The sequence below is a fragment of the Ceratotherium simum genome, chromosome 24 (assembly GCF_057802395.1).
Source record: "Ceratotherium simum simum isolate JZ-2026a chromosome 24, ASM5780239v1, whole genome shotgun sequence".
NCBI classification, from domain to species: Eukaryota; Metazoa; Chordata; class Mammalia; order Perissodactyla; family Rhinocerotidae; genus Ceratotherium; species Ceratotherium simum.
The window spans coordinates 42,215,983-42,232,630 of record NC_141923.1 but is presented as its reverse complement, the minus strand read 5'-3'; the positions used below and the strand labels follow the sequence as shown (position 1 = coordinate 42,232,630).

Sequence of the window (16,648 nt, the reverse complement as noted above, 5' to 3'; positions counted from 1 at the left end):
TGAGGCACACTCTAATAAAAAGGATTCTGCAATCAAACAGGTTTGGAAAATACCACATATTCATCCTGATGAGTAACATTGGGTATTAGTGTTTTATTGAGAATTTTTTATTGGCTTTTCACTCAGACCTTCCCAACAGGGCTAACCTTGCAGCAACGAAAACTGATCTGCCCAGTTAGAGTTGAATGTTCAAAATACACCATCCCGGAAGGTGTGGGGGAGCAGAATTACAGGGGAGCAGGAGCTCAGGGGTGCACAGAGAAGGGAAACTGGAATATGGTGACCCACATTTCGTCTCCAGTGCAACAGCAGCAGAGGTCCCTGAAAGTCAGAAAAGCTCCAAAATACACTGTGACAGGGCATGTATGCTGTAAAGCCTGACGCTCCTTGACAGTACGTGCCGCGATGCCATCAGATATCTGCCAAACCTTATTCTAAATATTTCTGGACCGTTCTGAAACTTAGCCCAGCATCAGCAGGATGACTCCAAAGCCAGGCCAGTGAGCTTACTTGTGAATCCATGAACTTGAATGCATTTATACTGCCAGAGGCTTCAGTGGACAAAAGCAAGAAACTACCAAGCTGACCTGACCTCACTGCTGAGGGGAGTCACACTTGACTTGAGCACAAGCCTACCGTCCTCTGACAGTGATTAAGAACAGCCTTGGCGGGGTGGGGGTGCTGGGCATCACTGATCCTCTCACCTGCTGAGACGGAGCAGGTGAGACCAGAGGAACATCAGAGCTCAAATAACCTCCTGGTGGCACTGAGTCATCCACCCTGGACCTCCAGGGATGGGCTGCCCCAGACGGCCTTTTCGACTCTTCACAGATAATGCAGCTAAGCAGTGAGTTTCAGTGGGAGACTGGATTTCAAAGGACCCCTGAGCCCAGAAGAGAGCAGAGGCTATTCACCCGGGCATGCCTTAATCCTTCAAAAGACTGCCATTCTCTCCTCTAGCATCTAAACTTAGCTGCAGCATGTCCAAGCCATATGGGGCAACTTGCACAGAGATTAGAAGGACACCAGATTTGGCCATAAAAGATGCTCTGAGCCTTGGCATTCGCAGCTCCAGTTTCCACCGCCTCAGCTCTTCATCGGGTGTCTGGTCACTCAGTCCCAGCTGCTGTACTTGTCTCTCAAATTTACTAGGGAGGGAAATGGGCCTGCAAAATACCATTTTCTCTTTACTAGCCTTCAGATTTACTACTTTTGAGAATAAATATATTTGAACAGCCCTGTGCACACAGTGACTATTTCAGGGACACTAGTTAGGGGATAAAATGGAAACACACGCCCGTTACAGTACAGTGACATGAACTCACACTCAGCATGACTCCAGCTCCACTGCTCTGGGGCCGCAGGAGCCGCAGGGGCCGCAGGTTGTTCATGCTAATGCTGTTTCCCAAGGCTCCCAGAAAGCTGCAGGGTCCTTTCCCACCACAGCCAGATGGTGGCAAAAGAATCCAAATTAGTTTTAATATTCACCTAACAAATACACATTTCCACTGTTAAATTTGTCATCAAATAATCTCTCTATTGCACACACTAAATACACTTTAAATTCTCGTGGAAGAGTTATTTGGGAAATTAAGAGGAATTATATTGGCCCCCACACGATGCCACATGTCTAAGGCACTAGCAACCATGCAGCCAGGTTAGGTTATCTTTTTGTTACATTTCTCTAGTTTTCCCCATTCCAATGTGTTAATTTTAAAGAATTTAGAAGCTATAATGAGAAAGATTTTGTCCTCTATTTTTATATAAAGCACTTTAATTGCTACTAACATCATTGAAGTTAGCGTATAGGCAGGCAGGAGGGTGTACTCTCGAAATCTTTTACCCCCAGAAGGCAAAATACTTCTAAAGAAACAAAAAGCAGAGGAGATGGGTGGGAGGGGACTGTGAATAAAGTTGCTTTCTAGGGTTTGTTTTAAGGTTTTACCTGGACATTCTTCTCCCCAGGATCTGGGGAGGGGCTCTCTACCTCCACTCACTGTAGGCCATTAACTCGACTGTGCAGGGCCTAATTTATCACCTGACTCTTTGATTCCTCTCCTGAATCCCATAACACACTGCAATCCGGTGTGGTGGATGATTTTGGGAGAAAAATGCCCTCTACACATGCAATGTCTGGAAGATAAAATAATGACTTCCATTTTTCCAGCATTTGAAGACTTCATTCAACTCAAGATTTCTCATAGGGAAAATATAATGGCCAAATTAAAACCATTCTAAGTTATAGGTGACTTTAAAAATTAATTAGTCACCTTAGGTCTTGCTTAGGGACAAGAGAAACTCTGGAACCAACTTTGGTCCCTGTGTTTCCTGACTAGCTGGGACACGAAAACCTTACCAAGGTCAAAATCCTTTGTTTCTTGGGTAAGAGAGGATGGCGCTGAGATCCACTTGGCCCATTTAAGAAACACATTTGGCTGGCAAAATGGATGTGCTCATGATGGGTTCCAGCACCTAGAGGGACTGTAGCCACTCCCCATCACTGAGGGGGTAGGAAATATGAAATGAGCCTGGACAATGACAAAATCATCCCTTCCCAGGAGGAAACTCAGCCCTGGAGTGAATGGAGGGACACACTCACTCCATTCAGGAGATCTTGGAGCGTACACAATCCCGCTCATTATTGGGCATTCATATTGGGGTTCAGCCAGCCCAGCACAGCACGTGGCTCTGCCGCAAGTCCCAGCTGTGAATCTGAACTCTCTCATCTCCTCCCCAGCCCCCCTGGAATTGTTCTCTGGTCAGTCATTTGAGCAGCTAGGACATGACTTCAGCACTGAGGCCCCTGCTGAACACCTCAGAGCACCCAGCGGGAGAACAGTAAGCAGACAACTCTGCTTCAGTCAGGAAGCTGTCACTTTACCTTTCTGCTTATTGAGAAACCGCAAAGGGGGCGCGACGCCGGGACCTCGCGGCCCCGAGCCCCTGGTGGCCGCGGGGCTTTGGCTGGAACTCGCCGCTTCCTCAGGCTTCTGCGGCACCGCGGGCCCCTCGGGCTCGGGGGCTCGGTCTGCAGAGGGCAGCTCGGGGCCGCTGTGGGGGGCAGCCGAGGGCAACTCGGCCAGGCCCCGCCGGCTGGGCGCGCGCTCCTCGGCCCGGGCGCCCGGCTCCTCCCGGATGGCGTCCAGGGCGCCGGGCTTCACCGGGGGCGAGTCCTGCTCCCGCTTGGGGCTCTCCTCCGAGGCCGAGGACGCGTCACACGACTCGATGATGAGCTCGCTGTCCAGCTCGGCCTCGCGCTCCTCCCTCAGGATGCTGTACTGGATGGACGGCGAGGCCGGCGACGGCGGCGGGCCGCCCACGTGGCCGAAGGTCACGTAACCCGAGGGCAGCGTGTCCTCGGCGGCCAGCGGGTCCTCGGACACCAGCTCGATCTCCGAGTCCCCGGACTCCGCGCTGCTGGCCTCGTGGTCCAGGGGGCTGGGGATGGTCGGCAGCCCGGATCTGGCCTTGGCCATAGGCCTGTCGGCCCCCTGGCCAGCGGGCCGCGGGCTCTCAGCAGTTGCGTATGATAACCCCTTTGCTTCTTTAATGGCAGTGATCAGCTCATCCTCGGAGATGCTGCATTTCCCCTGCGATTCTGCAACAGATGGTTCTGTCGTCCCACAGAGCGCAGAAGAGCCAGAGAGGCACACACACGGACAGACAGATGGACAAAGAGAGAAGAAATAAAACAAAATTCCATTAGGGGAGATGTTTTCTAGTTGCTTAAGAAACACATGTCTCATTTGCACAAAAATAGTCTGTTTCCAGGGCTATGCTGGAAAGACAGGCCACCTGAACTAAAAGGCTAATTACTGCTATGGCCCAATTAATCAAGTGTTTTACATACCTATCTTAATCCAGCTATTTTAAAAAATGACCCAGCAGTTTCTTAGTGATAGCACCTCGGTTGGTTTTTCCGTTTCAATGTGGCAAAGATTCTAGAAGTCATGGTTTTAATTTCTGATTCATTTTCTCAGGGAAGTTTTCCAATTTCACAGATTTCATCAGATAATCTGACGTATATAACCCTAATTTGGCCAACTAATATCAACAAATATGAAAATCATCCATTACTCCTTGTCCATTGCTGTTTATGTTCCTTCCTTCAATAAGACAAAGAAAGCTAATTTGGATCCTTGTACACAACTCGATTTCTGAGCTTTATATTTCCCATAAGAATCAATACTTTTACACTTTTTTAGTGAAAAGTGTAACAAGGTGGAGTAATATAAGAGAGAGTTTTTGCCAATTCCACCAAGCAGGCTGTGCAGGTTACCATAATGCACGATCTCACAGGGCTTCTAATGGTGGAGCCCACTGCCATTCTTTTTCCTCTCTTCACCTCCTCTTGAGAAGAACAAAACCTGAGGGTCACCCCCAGTCCCCTGGGTGAACGCCTGCCTTCTGCCTCATATTTATCCAGATGGCCCCAAAACCTCACCAGCAATCTTGCTCATGCTTCTCTCCCTTAGATGAGACTACGTGGGATCACCATGACAACAGTTCTCAGGAGTTTGGTTTTTCCCTTGTCATACAGCAAGGCCTTATTTCAGAATATCCTGATGGTGGTCTCTGGCCCTTCTATAAACAAGAACTACTTGTCATTTCTCCAAAGCTTTGAGGTCACTGGGAGGGATTTATGGAGGAGGAGGAGTAGACTATCTATGGCTAGGTAATCTATTGCTGTAGGATTGCAGGAGAACCCCGATGGGTAAAACATTTTAGATTTTTCTAATTCTCTATAAGGCAGAATTGATTTCATCTTTATCCATCCACCATCCATTCATCTATTATTTACGGAGAACCTACTGTGTTTTAGGCTCACTTCTAGGCACTTGGGATACATTAGTAAAATAGATAACAAAATCTCTGCTTATATTCTAGTTGGAAGAGAACACAGTACATAAATAATATACGTAATAAGTAAAGCATATAGCATACTAGAAGATGTTAAGTGCTATGCAAAAACAGTAGCTTAGGGTAAAGGGATCAGGAGTGCTGGGACAGGGTGAGGATGAGTTTGCAATTTTAAATAGGGGAGTCAAGATAGGGCTCACTGAGAAGCTAACCTCTATTCAAGACTTGAGGAATCAGAGTGACTCATGAAGATATCCAGAGGAAAAGCATGCCAAGCAGAGGAAATAGTGCAAAGGCCCGGAGGCAGGAGCTGCAATGATTTCTGGGTATCAAAAGGAGGCCATTACGTCTGGGCAAAATGAATAAGGGGAAGATTAACAGGAAAGGAGTCCAAAGACATGTGAGGAGTGGGGTCAGATCATGCGGGATCTCGTAGGGCTTTTATTCTGAGTGAAATGAGAGGCCACTGGAGGATGATCTATGATCTGATCTATGTTGATATGATCTATATTGGTTTTTTTGTAACTTAAAACAACAACCACTTCATTATCTTGCACACAATTTTAAAATATTTATTGCATGATCCCAAACTCTACTTTTATAGCAGCTAGTTCCTTAATAAGCTGTGCGGAGTTCTTTGATATGATTTCAAACAGCATAAAGGTGTAAAAGCTACATCGGCTTACTTCTGAATGGTAGGCCAGAGCGAGGAGGAGGAAGATAAGGAGTAGAGGCCGAATAAACGAAAGAATGGCCTGCCCTCCAGAACACCATCAGGAGCAGCATCGTTACAGCTCCACTTGTTGAGCACCTGCTGGGTTACAGGCACTTTATATATGGGGCTTAGAGTCTAGTAGCAATAGGTTAAGCGACGTGTCCAAGGTCACTGTACTGGTTTTCCTGTCTTTGCCCTCTTGGACTCATTCCCATCTTTCTCTGCCCTGTTCTGTGCTCTGAGAGGCTGACCTACACAGAAGGCATTACCTGGAATCCCTTCCCCTCTGGTTTCTGGTTGTTTTCAGCCAACAGGAATCACTGAAGGGGTGGGAGGAGGGAAATGTTGGGGTACATACACCTTTTACTGCTTCTGAAGCCCCAGGTCTCGGCAGGTCTCCGGAGCACCCTTGCTCTTTAGGTCTAGGGGGCTAATGGATCTCTAATGTTGCCAGTCCTTGAGTGCTCTGCCATCTTTTGTTGGTTCTGTTAACTGTCTTTACATGTCTGTAAATAGCCGCTTCTTTAAACTCTCTTTGGTTACAACCTTTGAGTGTGTCCCTTGTTTCCTGCCAGGACCCTGAATGATATAGCCACATGGCTAGAAATGACTTGGCTTGAATTTGAACTAAAGTCTTTCTGTTTCATGTGTTTCTCACTATATCACACTACATCTGTTCAAAAAGGGGGTGGGATTTGAGATGGGGCAGGTTATATTTTTGAGAAAGAGAAGAAGAGGAAAAATGAACTGAATAACCACATGCAAAAGAATGAAGTTGGACTCCTACCTCATGTCTTAAACAAAAATTAACTCCAAACGGATTAAAACCTAAATAAAAGAGCATAAACCAGAAAACTCTAGAAGAAATGGATCTTTGTGACCTTGGATTAGACAATGATTTCTTAGATATGACACCAAAAGCACAAGCAACAAAATAAAAATTTATAAATTGGACTTCATCAAAATTAAACACTTTTGTGCTTCAGAGGACACCATCAAGAAAGTGAGGGGCCGGCCCCATGGCTTAGCGGTTAAGTGCACGCGCTCCGCTGCTGGCAGCCCCCACGCACTGACGCACCGCTTCTCCGGCCATGCTGAGGCCACGTCCCACATACAGCAACTAGAAGGATGTGCAGCTATGACATACAACTATCTACTGGGGCTTTGGAGGAAAATAAATAAATAAATAAATAAATAAATAAATAAATAATTAAAAAAAAAAAAGAAAGTGAAAGCACAATCCACAGAGTAGGAGAAAATTTTACAAATCGTGCATCTAATAAGGGACTTGTATCTGGAATAGATTAAAAACGAATACAACGCAATCAAGAAAGACAACCCAATTAAACACTTGGCAAAGGACTTGATTAGATATCTCTCCAAAGATTTACAAGTGACCAAAAAGGATATGAAAATATGCTCAACATCATTATTCACCAGAGGAGTGCAAATCAAAACCACAATGAGACACCACTTCACATCCACCAGGATGGCTAGAATCAACAAGTCAGACAGTAACAAGTATTGGAAAGGATGTAGAGAAATTGGAACCTCACACTGTTGATGGGAATGTAAAATGGTATAGTTGCTTTGGAAAATAATCTGTCAGTTTCTCAAATATTTAAATATAGACCAGCAATTCTACTCCAAGGTAGAGAAATAAAAACCTATATCCATACAAAAACTTGTACATAAATGTTCATAACAGCCAAAAAAGTGGAAACAACCCAATGTTATTTAGTAACCCAAATAAAATGTGATATACCCATACAGTGGAATACTGTTTGGCCATAAAAAGGAATGAAGTACTGATACATGCTACAACATGGCTAAACCTTGAAAATAGTATGCTAAGTGAAATAAGGCAGTCACAAAAGACCACATATTGTATCATTCCATTTATATGAAATGTCCAGAATAGGCAAATCTACAGAGACAGAAGATAGATTCATGGTTGCCCAAGGCAAATGTATAGGAAATGGGGAGATTTGGGAATGATGGCTAAGGGGTGCATGGTTTCAGCAGGTAATGAAAATGCTCTAAAATGTATTATGGTGATGGATACACAATTCTATGAATATACTAAAAGCCATTAAAATGTACACTTTAAATGGGAAAATTGTGTGGTATGTGAATTATATCTCTATAAAGTGGTTTTAAAAAAAAGAGATGAAAGAGGCTTTTTTCCTGAATCAGCATTTATAGCAGAACTACCTAACCTGCATTAGACTGCAGTATGAGTGAGAAGTCACTTCAATTATGTTAAGCCACTGAAATTTCAGGATTTATCTGAATCTGAATAAATATACCATTTCAATCTGGATGCTGCCTATATTGCTTGCCTAAATTCACTGATAACTTCCAGATCATTTTTGAGTTCTCATCTTACTTGACTTCTCAACAGCAGTTGACATGTTGTCCACTCCTCCTGTGGCTTCTGCAATACTACCCTCCTCAGATTTTCCTCCTTACTCTCCTGATCTCAGTCACCCTTGTGAGCTCCTCATCATTCTTTTCCCAGCCATTAAGTGGCCTTCCCCAGAACTCTAACCTAGGCTCTCTTCTCACTCCACATTCAAGGTGATTTTATTCACTTTCACCATCACTAGGTCTCAACTACTGTCACTATGTTGATGACTCACAACTTTCCCTTTCTCTCCTAGAGAAGAAGAAAACAAGACAGAATGGGCTAAGTGCAAATGTGTAGTACAAAGTTCTACACATTTGTAGGAGGTACTTAGAGGAGGTAATTGAGGAAGTTGCATTTGAATTAGTTGTGGAATGCAAATAGAGCCTTGAAAGGCAGACACTGTCCAAGAAGAGTGAACTTCAGGAGCAAAGACATGGAGGTGGAAAAGGAAGGGGTGTGTTTAAAGAATGTGACAAGAAATTTTCACACATTGAAGTATATGGAGTAGCTATTCTGGTTTTAACCTGATTCAGCCTGAACTAAAAAGAAGCCTGACTTATAGCCTATCAAACATACATTGTACATCTGCTCTAACCATCAACGGATGCATTAAACATTATCTCAAAGTAAAAGAATGCACCCTTTGAAGATAAGGATGAATACTTCCTTTTCTACGACACCAGTATGGGGGTAACACCAGTATCAGTGTTCCTGAAGATAAAGTTCCTTTCCCGGACATCGGGGTCATGTTGATCTGCTACTCTGCAATTGAATATCTCTTTGAAACTGTGATGAATATGTATCCTAGGCATGTTTGATCTATGTTCTTTGTTCTAAAAAGGTGTAAAACTGTATTGAAAACCATGCTTCTCCAGAATGCTTTCTTCCTTTGTGGAGACTACCTTCCCAGATTATAGTCCTCAGCCTGGCCCAAGTAAAATTCACCTTATCTCTCTTGTCAATAGAACAACCGTTCTATTGATGTTATTTGCATCGATAAATGGCAAGTTCAAAAGTTTAGGAAACCCCGCCATTTGTGACAACATGGATGGACCTGGAGGGCATTATGCTAAGTGATAATCAGGTAGAGAAAGACAAATACTGTATGATCTCACTTATATGTGAAGTCTTAAAAAAAACCAAACTCACAGATACAGAGAACAGATTGGTAGTTGCCAGAGGTGGGGGTTGGGGGGATGGGCGAAATAGGTGAAGGGAGTCAAAAGATACAAACTTCCAGTTATAAGACAAGTAAGTCCTGGGGATGTAATGTACAGGATGGTGACTACAGTCTACAATACTGGATTGTATATTTGAAAATTGCTAAGAGGGTACATCTTAAAAGTTCTCATCACAAGAAAAAAAATGTGTAACTATGTGTGGTGATGAGGTTAACTAGACTTATGGTAGTGGTCATTTCGCAATATCTCAATTTAAAAAAAAAAGTTTAACTAGATTATTGTGGGGAATGATACAGGGTGATGCGACTAGAAAGTTAAGCAGGTCCCCGATCATGGAAGGCCCTGGAAACTACTTTAAAAGTCAATACTTTATCAGGTAGGCTCTGGTGGGTCCTGGAAGGGTTAGGGTGATCTTAAGAGAGAAAGAAGTAGAAGGAGGATGACCCGTTAAAAGGATATTGCAATAGCTGAGGGGAGAAATTATGACAACCTAATGAGTTGTGGTGGCCATAGGGATGGAAAAAGAGAGGACAATTCAAGAGACACTGAAGAGAGAGAAACCACAGACTTGAGGCTTGATTCATGTGGTGGGTGAAAAAAAAATGAGGTGTCAAAGGTCACTCAGAAATAGTGAGCCTGGATGAGTAAAATGAACAGGAATTCCATAAACAGAAACATGGAAGTTAGAACAGTGAGCTGTTTTGATGAGGAAGGGGAAGAAAATTCTTATCTTAGATGTTTCTTCCTTTCCTGTGGCACACATCCTTCCAATTTCTCATGCTGGAAGCCTCTGTCTGACTATCCAAACTGCTAGGACTGACCAAACTCCTGTTCGTACATTCCTAGGAGAACACGAAGCAGGCAGCTGGGGTGTTGGGCTCAGAAGGATAAAGTGGCCTTGCAGGGCAGCCCACCCTGTGTGCAAGCCAGCCTGATGCTGCGTCCCTAAGGAAACCACTGGTGCCCACTCACTCTGCGCAACTGGGAGCCCCTGGGCGACTTTGTATTTGTTTGTGTGATGACTGATTAACACCCACCTCTTCACCCTCCCCCACTCCCCTGACCCCAGACTGAAAGCACCATGAGGGCAAAGGGCACCCAAGGTATTTTGTTCACTCTCATCTCCCCAGCACCAGTGCAGTGCCTGGCACACAGGAGGTACTCCATAAATGGACCTCATGTGAGGACTAGCTGACATCTATCAATCAGCGGTTCTTAATCAGGTGCAGGGACCAAAATTGCCCTCAAAATTCTGACTTGGTAGAAGTAGGTCTGGGTGGGGCCCAGGCATCTGCAATTTGTAACTTCAAGGGTGATTCTACTGGTCACCTTCAGTTAGGGTTGGCTGATTTAGCAAATAAAATTACAGGATACTCAGTTAAATGTGAATCTCAGCTAAACAATGAATATTTTTTTCTATATAAGTATGTCCTATGAAATATTAGTATTTTATCTGGCAACCCTACCTCCAGTTGAAAACCACTCTGTTAGAGGGGGGTTCAGAAAGGAAGGCTCAAGGATCTTGCTTTAGGTACTCAAGGGTAAGGAGGATATCAGACAGCTGTGGGGTGTGGGAGGAAGCGGCTTGATGAGTTTCATCTTGGACAAAGGAAGGTACTACCGTAAAAAGAATCCAAATGGGACTCAGTAGATATTATAGACATTGCCCTCGTTCTTAATGGGAACTAGAAGTTTAACAAAGTGCAAGAGGAAGCAGGGAAAATTTTAGGACAAAACACAAGCTTTCCTACCCTTGTTTAAAACCTCATGGGCCTCTAGCTAAAATACTGGTTATTATGTGTCAGGACTGACACAGCAAAGCTAGAAAGAGTCAGGGAAAATAATCAAATAGAATATAGAAACTGTGAAGGTTAGAACTGCCTCACCTGGGGAGATGGGTTTGGTGCTGCTGATAATTATGACTATACAATTCAGAAGGAGAAAAGGGAAGGTGAACTTGGGCCAGTCTACCAAGTCGCAGATGCCAGTGTCCAACTGTGAATGATGCTGCATTCAGGTCTCCCTTTGCTACTGGCTCATTCTCCACTCATCATCCAGAGGGATCATTTGAAAACACAAATTGGATCCTGCCAGCCTTCCTTTCCTTCTCCCCGCTCCAGCCACACTGACTTCCAGCTGCTCCTTGAACACAGAAGATGTCCCCAGCTCCAGGCCTCTGCACTGCCTGTCCCCTCAGCCTGGCACCTCTTCCTCAAGGATCTCCAGGGCTTGCTGCCTCACCCCATTCAGGCCTCTGCTCAAAGCCATCAGCAAAAAGAAGCCTTTCCTCACCACCACCCCCATCACTCTTATGCTGTATCTTGCTTTGTTTTTCTTCATAAACATTACAACCACCTGATATGACAGTATATATTTATTTATTTGTGTGTTAGTCTTCCCAACCAGGCTGCAAGCTCCATGCAGGCAGGAATCTTGTTGCGTTTCACCACTGTATCCCCAGCAGTGATGGAACAATGCCTGGCGTGGAGTAAATGGTCAACATATATTTGTCAAGTGAATAGATGAATGAATGAATGATATCACTTCCCAGATTAAAACCCTCCAATGGTTCCCCACTGCATTTGGAACAAAATCCTAATTCCTTACCCTAGCATGTGAAGCCCTGAGTGACCTGGGCCCTGCCTCCCTCTCCAACTCTGCTCTGTGCCATAGAGCACAGAGCTCCTGCTCCTTTGCACCATCGTTCAGTTCCCAAAATATACAGCCTCGGGCCTGTGCGTTTACTGTCCTCTGTACCTGGGACTCTCTTAACCCCTGTCTTTGAATTGCGGGCTCCTTCTCCTCATTCAGATCTCAGAACACGTCACCTTCTCAGAGAGGCCATCCCTGACCCCCTCACGCCCAATACTCTATCACTCTTTGTAGTACTCACACTCTGAAATTCCACCATTTATTTTGTGTTTCCTTCTCATTGTCTGTCTCCTTTCACTAGCAGGTAAGCTCCATGAGGGCAGGGACTTTATGCGTCTTATTTACTGCAATGTCTCTGGTGCCAGCACATGTCTGACATATAGAAGTCACTCAATAAGTATGTCTTGGATAAAAGAATAAATTTTCAAAATGAGTAGCAGGGTCACAGACCTTATCAATGCAAGGAAATAGCAATACTAATTTTCAAAAAGTTTAAATTGATTTACTTTTTACTGCTTATTTCTTACTGAGGGAAGCTGTGGTTTAATGATGACCTCTCGATTACGGTCCTTTCTGCGGCTAACGCCTCAAAGAACATCCAGGACCACCAGCATATACTCCTGGGTGTTTGTGTCAGAAACAATGCGGTGCCCATGAGTCAACGGTCTGGTGCATCAGCGCACTTACGACGTTTTCCTAAAATGCTTCGCTTGTATTCACGACTGATGTTTGCTGAGAAGAAGCTTTCAATATGTAAGCCGTAAGAATTTTTGCCTCTGTACCTCAGGGTATATTATTTAACAAGATGAAAATAGTTAAGTATGTTGGAGAAAGTTACAAAATGGAATTATCTATTGGAATGGTAGGAAATAGATTCCTTGCTTAAGCTTCATTCTTCTGCTCTAAATAAGAATTTCTCCAGATTCATAATTCACATAATTAGAGTTATTCTCCAGAATTGATGATTTCCTTATTTATTAAACAATGATAAACTCCTTTAGTTCAGAATGCTTTCCTTTTCCTCGGTTTTGATGTAGGATTGTACATAATTCTTCGTGTTTGTCTTATCTGTTGGCACTGGAAATGGCAGAGTGACTCAAGACCCCACAGATGTAACAGAGCCCAAATCCTCCAATGTCTGTGGGCAGAGGGTCACATGATGCCAGGGGCTCACATATGGGAAGGGGATTAGGGTAACCTCTTGGGATAAAAAGAACAGGAGAAAGGCCTCAATGACAAGCTGATTCCTCCTATGTCTCCTGCTAATTTTATTCTTATCTGTTGTCATATGACTCAGGTGCTATGATGCGGGGTGTGTATGGAGATAGGAGCTGAACATGGGAGACAGCTGTGTAATGGGACAAGGAACCTTCTCTTTCTTGAATAAATCTTGCTTAGAATGTTTATTAAGAGCAACTACAGAGAAAACCATTGCCCTAACCCCATGCTGTCAAGTAGGCACCCTGAGATCATAACACTCCAAGATCATGAGAACCAGATCTGTCTTTGTCTTCTCTTGAAGTTGCTCCAGAATCCCAAAGCCATGACTATGGAAAAAAAAGGAAACTCCATAATAATTAATGAACCCTGTAGCAAGTCTTTATCACTAACTTTGTAATTTTCCCATGAGACAAGTGCCATGTAACTGGACCTATATGTGCTGGGGCATGCCACTCCTCCTGAAGATTGGCTAAAGTTCTTCTGAACTGACCACCAGCCAACCCTGGTGCTCTGTAAAACACAGCTGATAATGTAGCTTACATCTTTAGAGCATCAATATCTTTATGTCATGGAATAACAGAAGGGTTTTACAATGCATTGCCAAAAAGACCACAGGAGGCTTTGAGACTCAGATATGCCCCTACCTCATGTTGTAGACTGGGACATATCACATCTAATTCATTTGGAGCCTTAGTTTCCTTATTTGTTATCACTACCCAAATCTCAATTTGCATCTCATGCAAAGTTCACTGTGCCCTCACACCTCCGAGTCCTTGCACCTCCTCCGACTGGAAGCCCACCCCTCCCCTTCTCCTGTTTATTCCTCCTGCACCTCTAAGAGTCACTTCAGGTCTCAGTTCACCTGGGGAGCTGCTGGACTCGGATGCTCCTCAGCACTCTATGTTTCCCTCTCTCAGAACACAAACCACACTGGAGTGTGACTATTTCCCGTCATCTGTCCCACTGGAAGGCAGGGACTGGTTTTTGTTTGTTTTTTCAATTCCAGCATCACCAGTGCCTAGTAGAGAGGCTGACCAAAAGAAAGTGTGTAGAAAATGTTTATTGAGTGAATGAATGAATTTGAAAATCAGGGACTTGGTGCAGCGGATCTTCAAGATCCTTGGAGTGTTATAGTTGAATGAGTCTGAGGTCGGGGAAGGGGAGGAATTGATGCTAAAAACTTTAGGGAAACAGAACACGAGGGACTTCTGTTAAGTCTGCTCTGTCCTAACCCTTGGACCCCTTACATCACCAGGATTTAGAGCAATCACTCCTAATCGTGAGGCTCTGGATCTGTTTTAAGAATTCAGTGGCAGCTCTTTAACCTGAGGTGCTGAAAATCACTTTTTGCAAATCAAAAATGGTTGTAAATCACTTTTGGGTAAGGTCAGAACACCAGCCACTGGAGGCAGGGGAAGATTCAAGGACCTCTCATCGTCCTCTTCATCTTGATGCCTCACGAGCATTTGCGAGAGGTGGAGATGCAAAGGCTCCCCTCTGCCACCCAGGACGGGTGCTACCACGCTGGGGTCTCACCTGGGTATGGGAGGCCCCCTTTGTGTTTAAGAGGATGTATGAGTGTGGTTTAACACCCTGCCTTGAGTCAGAGTAGGACAATGTTCAAGTTAAAAAAGATCATAGCCTAGTGAATTCTGAACTTTTTTTATTCTAACCAAATACATCTTTAGTTTAAAAATTAAAATTATATGAATTTCTGCTGAGAAATGACAGTGCTAAGATTGAAGGGGGCTGAGGAAGGACCTTTGTTTAGGTTTCCTCTCACTGCCATGTCCCCCCCAAAAGACCCTGAGGTCCACCCAACGCCCCTCCATTGAACAGACTTGAAGCTGGGGCCAGGAATGTTGAATGCTCTGTCCAGGTGGCCCAGACGGCCTGGGGACGACAGCCAGAGCTGTCTCCGTGATGCCTCCAGCAGACGTGGTGGGGTCCAGGAGGAAAGCTAACCTAGAAGCAGGCAGCACCTGGCTCTCTGCTCTGAATGGTAGAGCCACATGAGGATTTTAATCTTTCCAGTGTGCCATCTCTCCTCAAATGAAGAAAGAAACATTTTACTCAGCAACTCTGATAGGACTTTAAGGAAAATCCTGGATCTCAACCTTTGTACAATGAGCACAAGACAGAAAAAGTTGTATGTTACTTAAATCATTTAAACTCAGACTTAAGGAGACCCTATAGTAAACTATTCTGAATGCAGATTTTCGTTCCTTAATATTCAGATTTCCATATGCTGGGTTTTCCCAAGGCAGGGAACACCAGTCCCCTTACCTGTTCCAGAAGATGGAGGAGTGACGGATCCTGGGCTGTCATCTTCGGGCTCAGAGACGGTGACTGTGGGGACTGTGTCAGGACTTGGTTTCAGACAGATATCTTGCTTCTCGGGGGTCTTCTCGTGGGCAGCAGTTTCAACAGAAGGCTCGATCTCCGTCAGCGTAATCCTGACAGGGGCAGTGATCACAGGGGCACTGTGCTGTTCTTCAGGGAGATCATCTACATAAGGTGCAAACGTGGATTCTTCAAATAAACGGTCCTTGAGGATTTTTCCCTCCACAGGAGCTGGTTTCTCTGGTTCACGGGCCTCTTCTGATTTTGTTGAGATTTCAGCGTCCTTATTCTTCAAGTCCAAGTCTTTCTCTTCCAACTTGGGGTGACGTTGCTCCTGATATCTCACCTCCTCTGACCTGGCTATATCAATGTATTTATAGGCTTCTGCTTTCATCTGGTCCAGGGGATCTTCTAAGATCTTGTTCACTTCAGTGGACTCTGCAGGAGTCATGTCTATTCCAGAATCAGAACTAAATAAGCCACGAGGCTCCATCCCAGTCACATCTGATAAGGAGGGTCCAGGAGTACTCAACTCCTCAGGGCTCTCTGAAGTAGTGACGTGGCCGTTTTCCTTCTGAAGAATTCCAGTGAAATATGAAGAATCCTCCCGCGGTGGGTAACAGATGTTGGAAATCAGAGACGTGTAACACGCTCCTTCCCCGTCTTTTGATGCTGTTGAAAAGGTATGATCCATGGCACTGGAGACAGCGGCTGCACCTACAAATCAAAACAGCAGCAGACAGTGAGTGGGCGCCTGGCTTCAGTTCTCTCTCCTGCCTAACCTGCCACCCACCCCTGTCCAGTGGAGACATGGCATCCTTTCTCCTCAAGACCTTGGAGCACGCTTGTGTTCATTTTCCTTGTCTCCCTGAGAGCCCACACCACTGGTATTTTCCTGGCGGTAGACCACAGAGGTTCACATAAGCCACCACACCCAGAGAAGTTGCGGACAGATCCCAGAGGACTAGAAAGTTGATTTTCAACGTCTACTACCTCAATATAGTGACTTGGTCTTATTTGGTATTATAGCCCTCTTTGTATCTAGTGTCAGTGACTCTTTAAGTAGAGATGGAAATGGAGGCTAATTTGGGTTCATAAATGCAACATTAGGATAGCTGATTGGTGGAGGGTCTTCTCTTGGAGACTCAGAGCTGGGAGAGGATGCCAGAGGCCCTCTGGTCCAGCCCTTTCATGCAGGGACTCCCATTCCACCTGGATTGACACCATCCCTTCTCTTTTTAAGGGTCCTCAGAGAAAGGGACTCCT

General features: G+C 44.7%; 1 protein-coding gene across 1 annotated transcript in view; it reads right to left on the bottom strand.

Annotated features, from left to right (window-relative positions):
- RTN1 (reticulon 1) overlaps positions 1-16,648 on the bottom strand; it is a 231,887-nt gene that overhangs the window by 99,649 nt on the left and 115,590 nt on the right. The window contains exons 2-3 of the mRNA XM_004426207.3: positions 15,326-16,099; positions 2,882-3,613 (exon numbers count right to left, since the gene is read on the bottom strand). Of these exons, the coding sequence (XP_004426264.1) occupies positions 2,882-3,613; positions 15,326-16,099 (1,506 nt within the window). The remainder of the gene's footprint in view (positions 1-2,881; positions 3,614-15,325; positions 16,100-16,648) is intronic.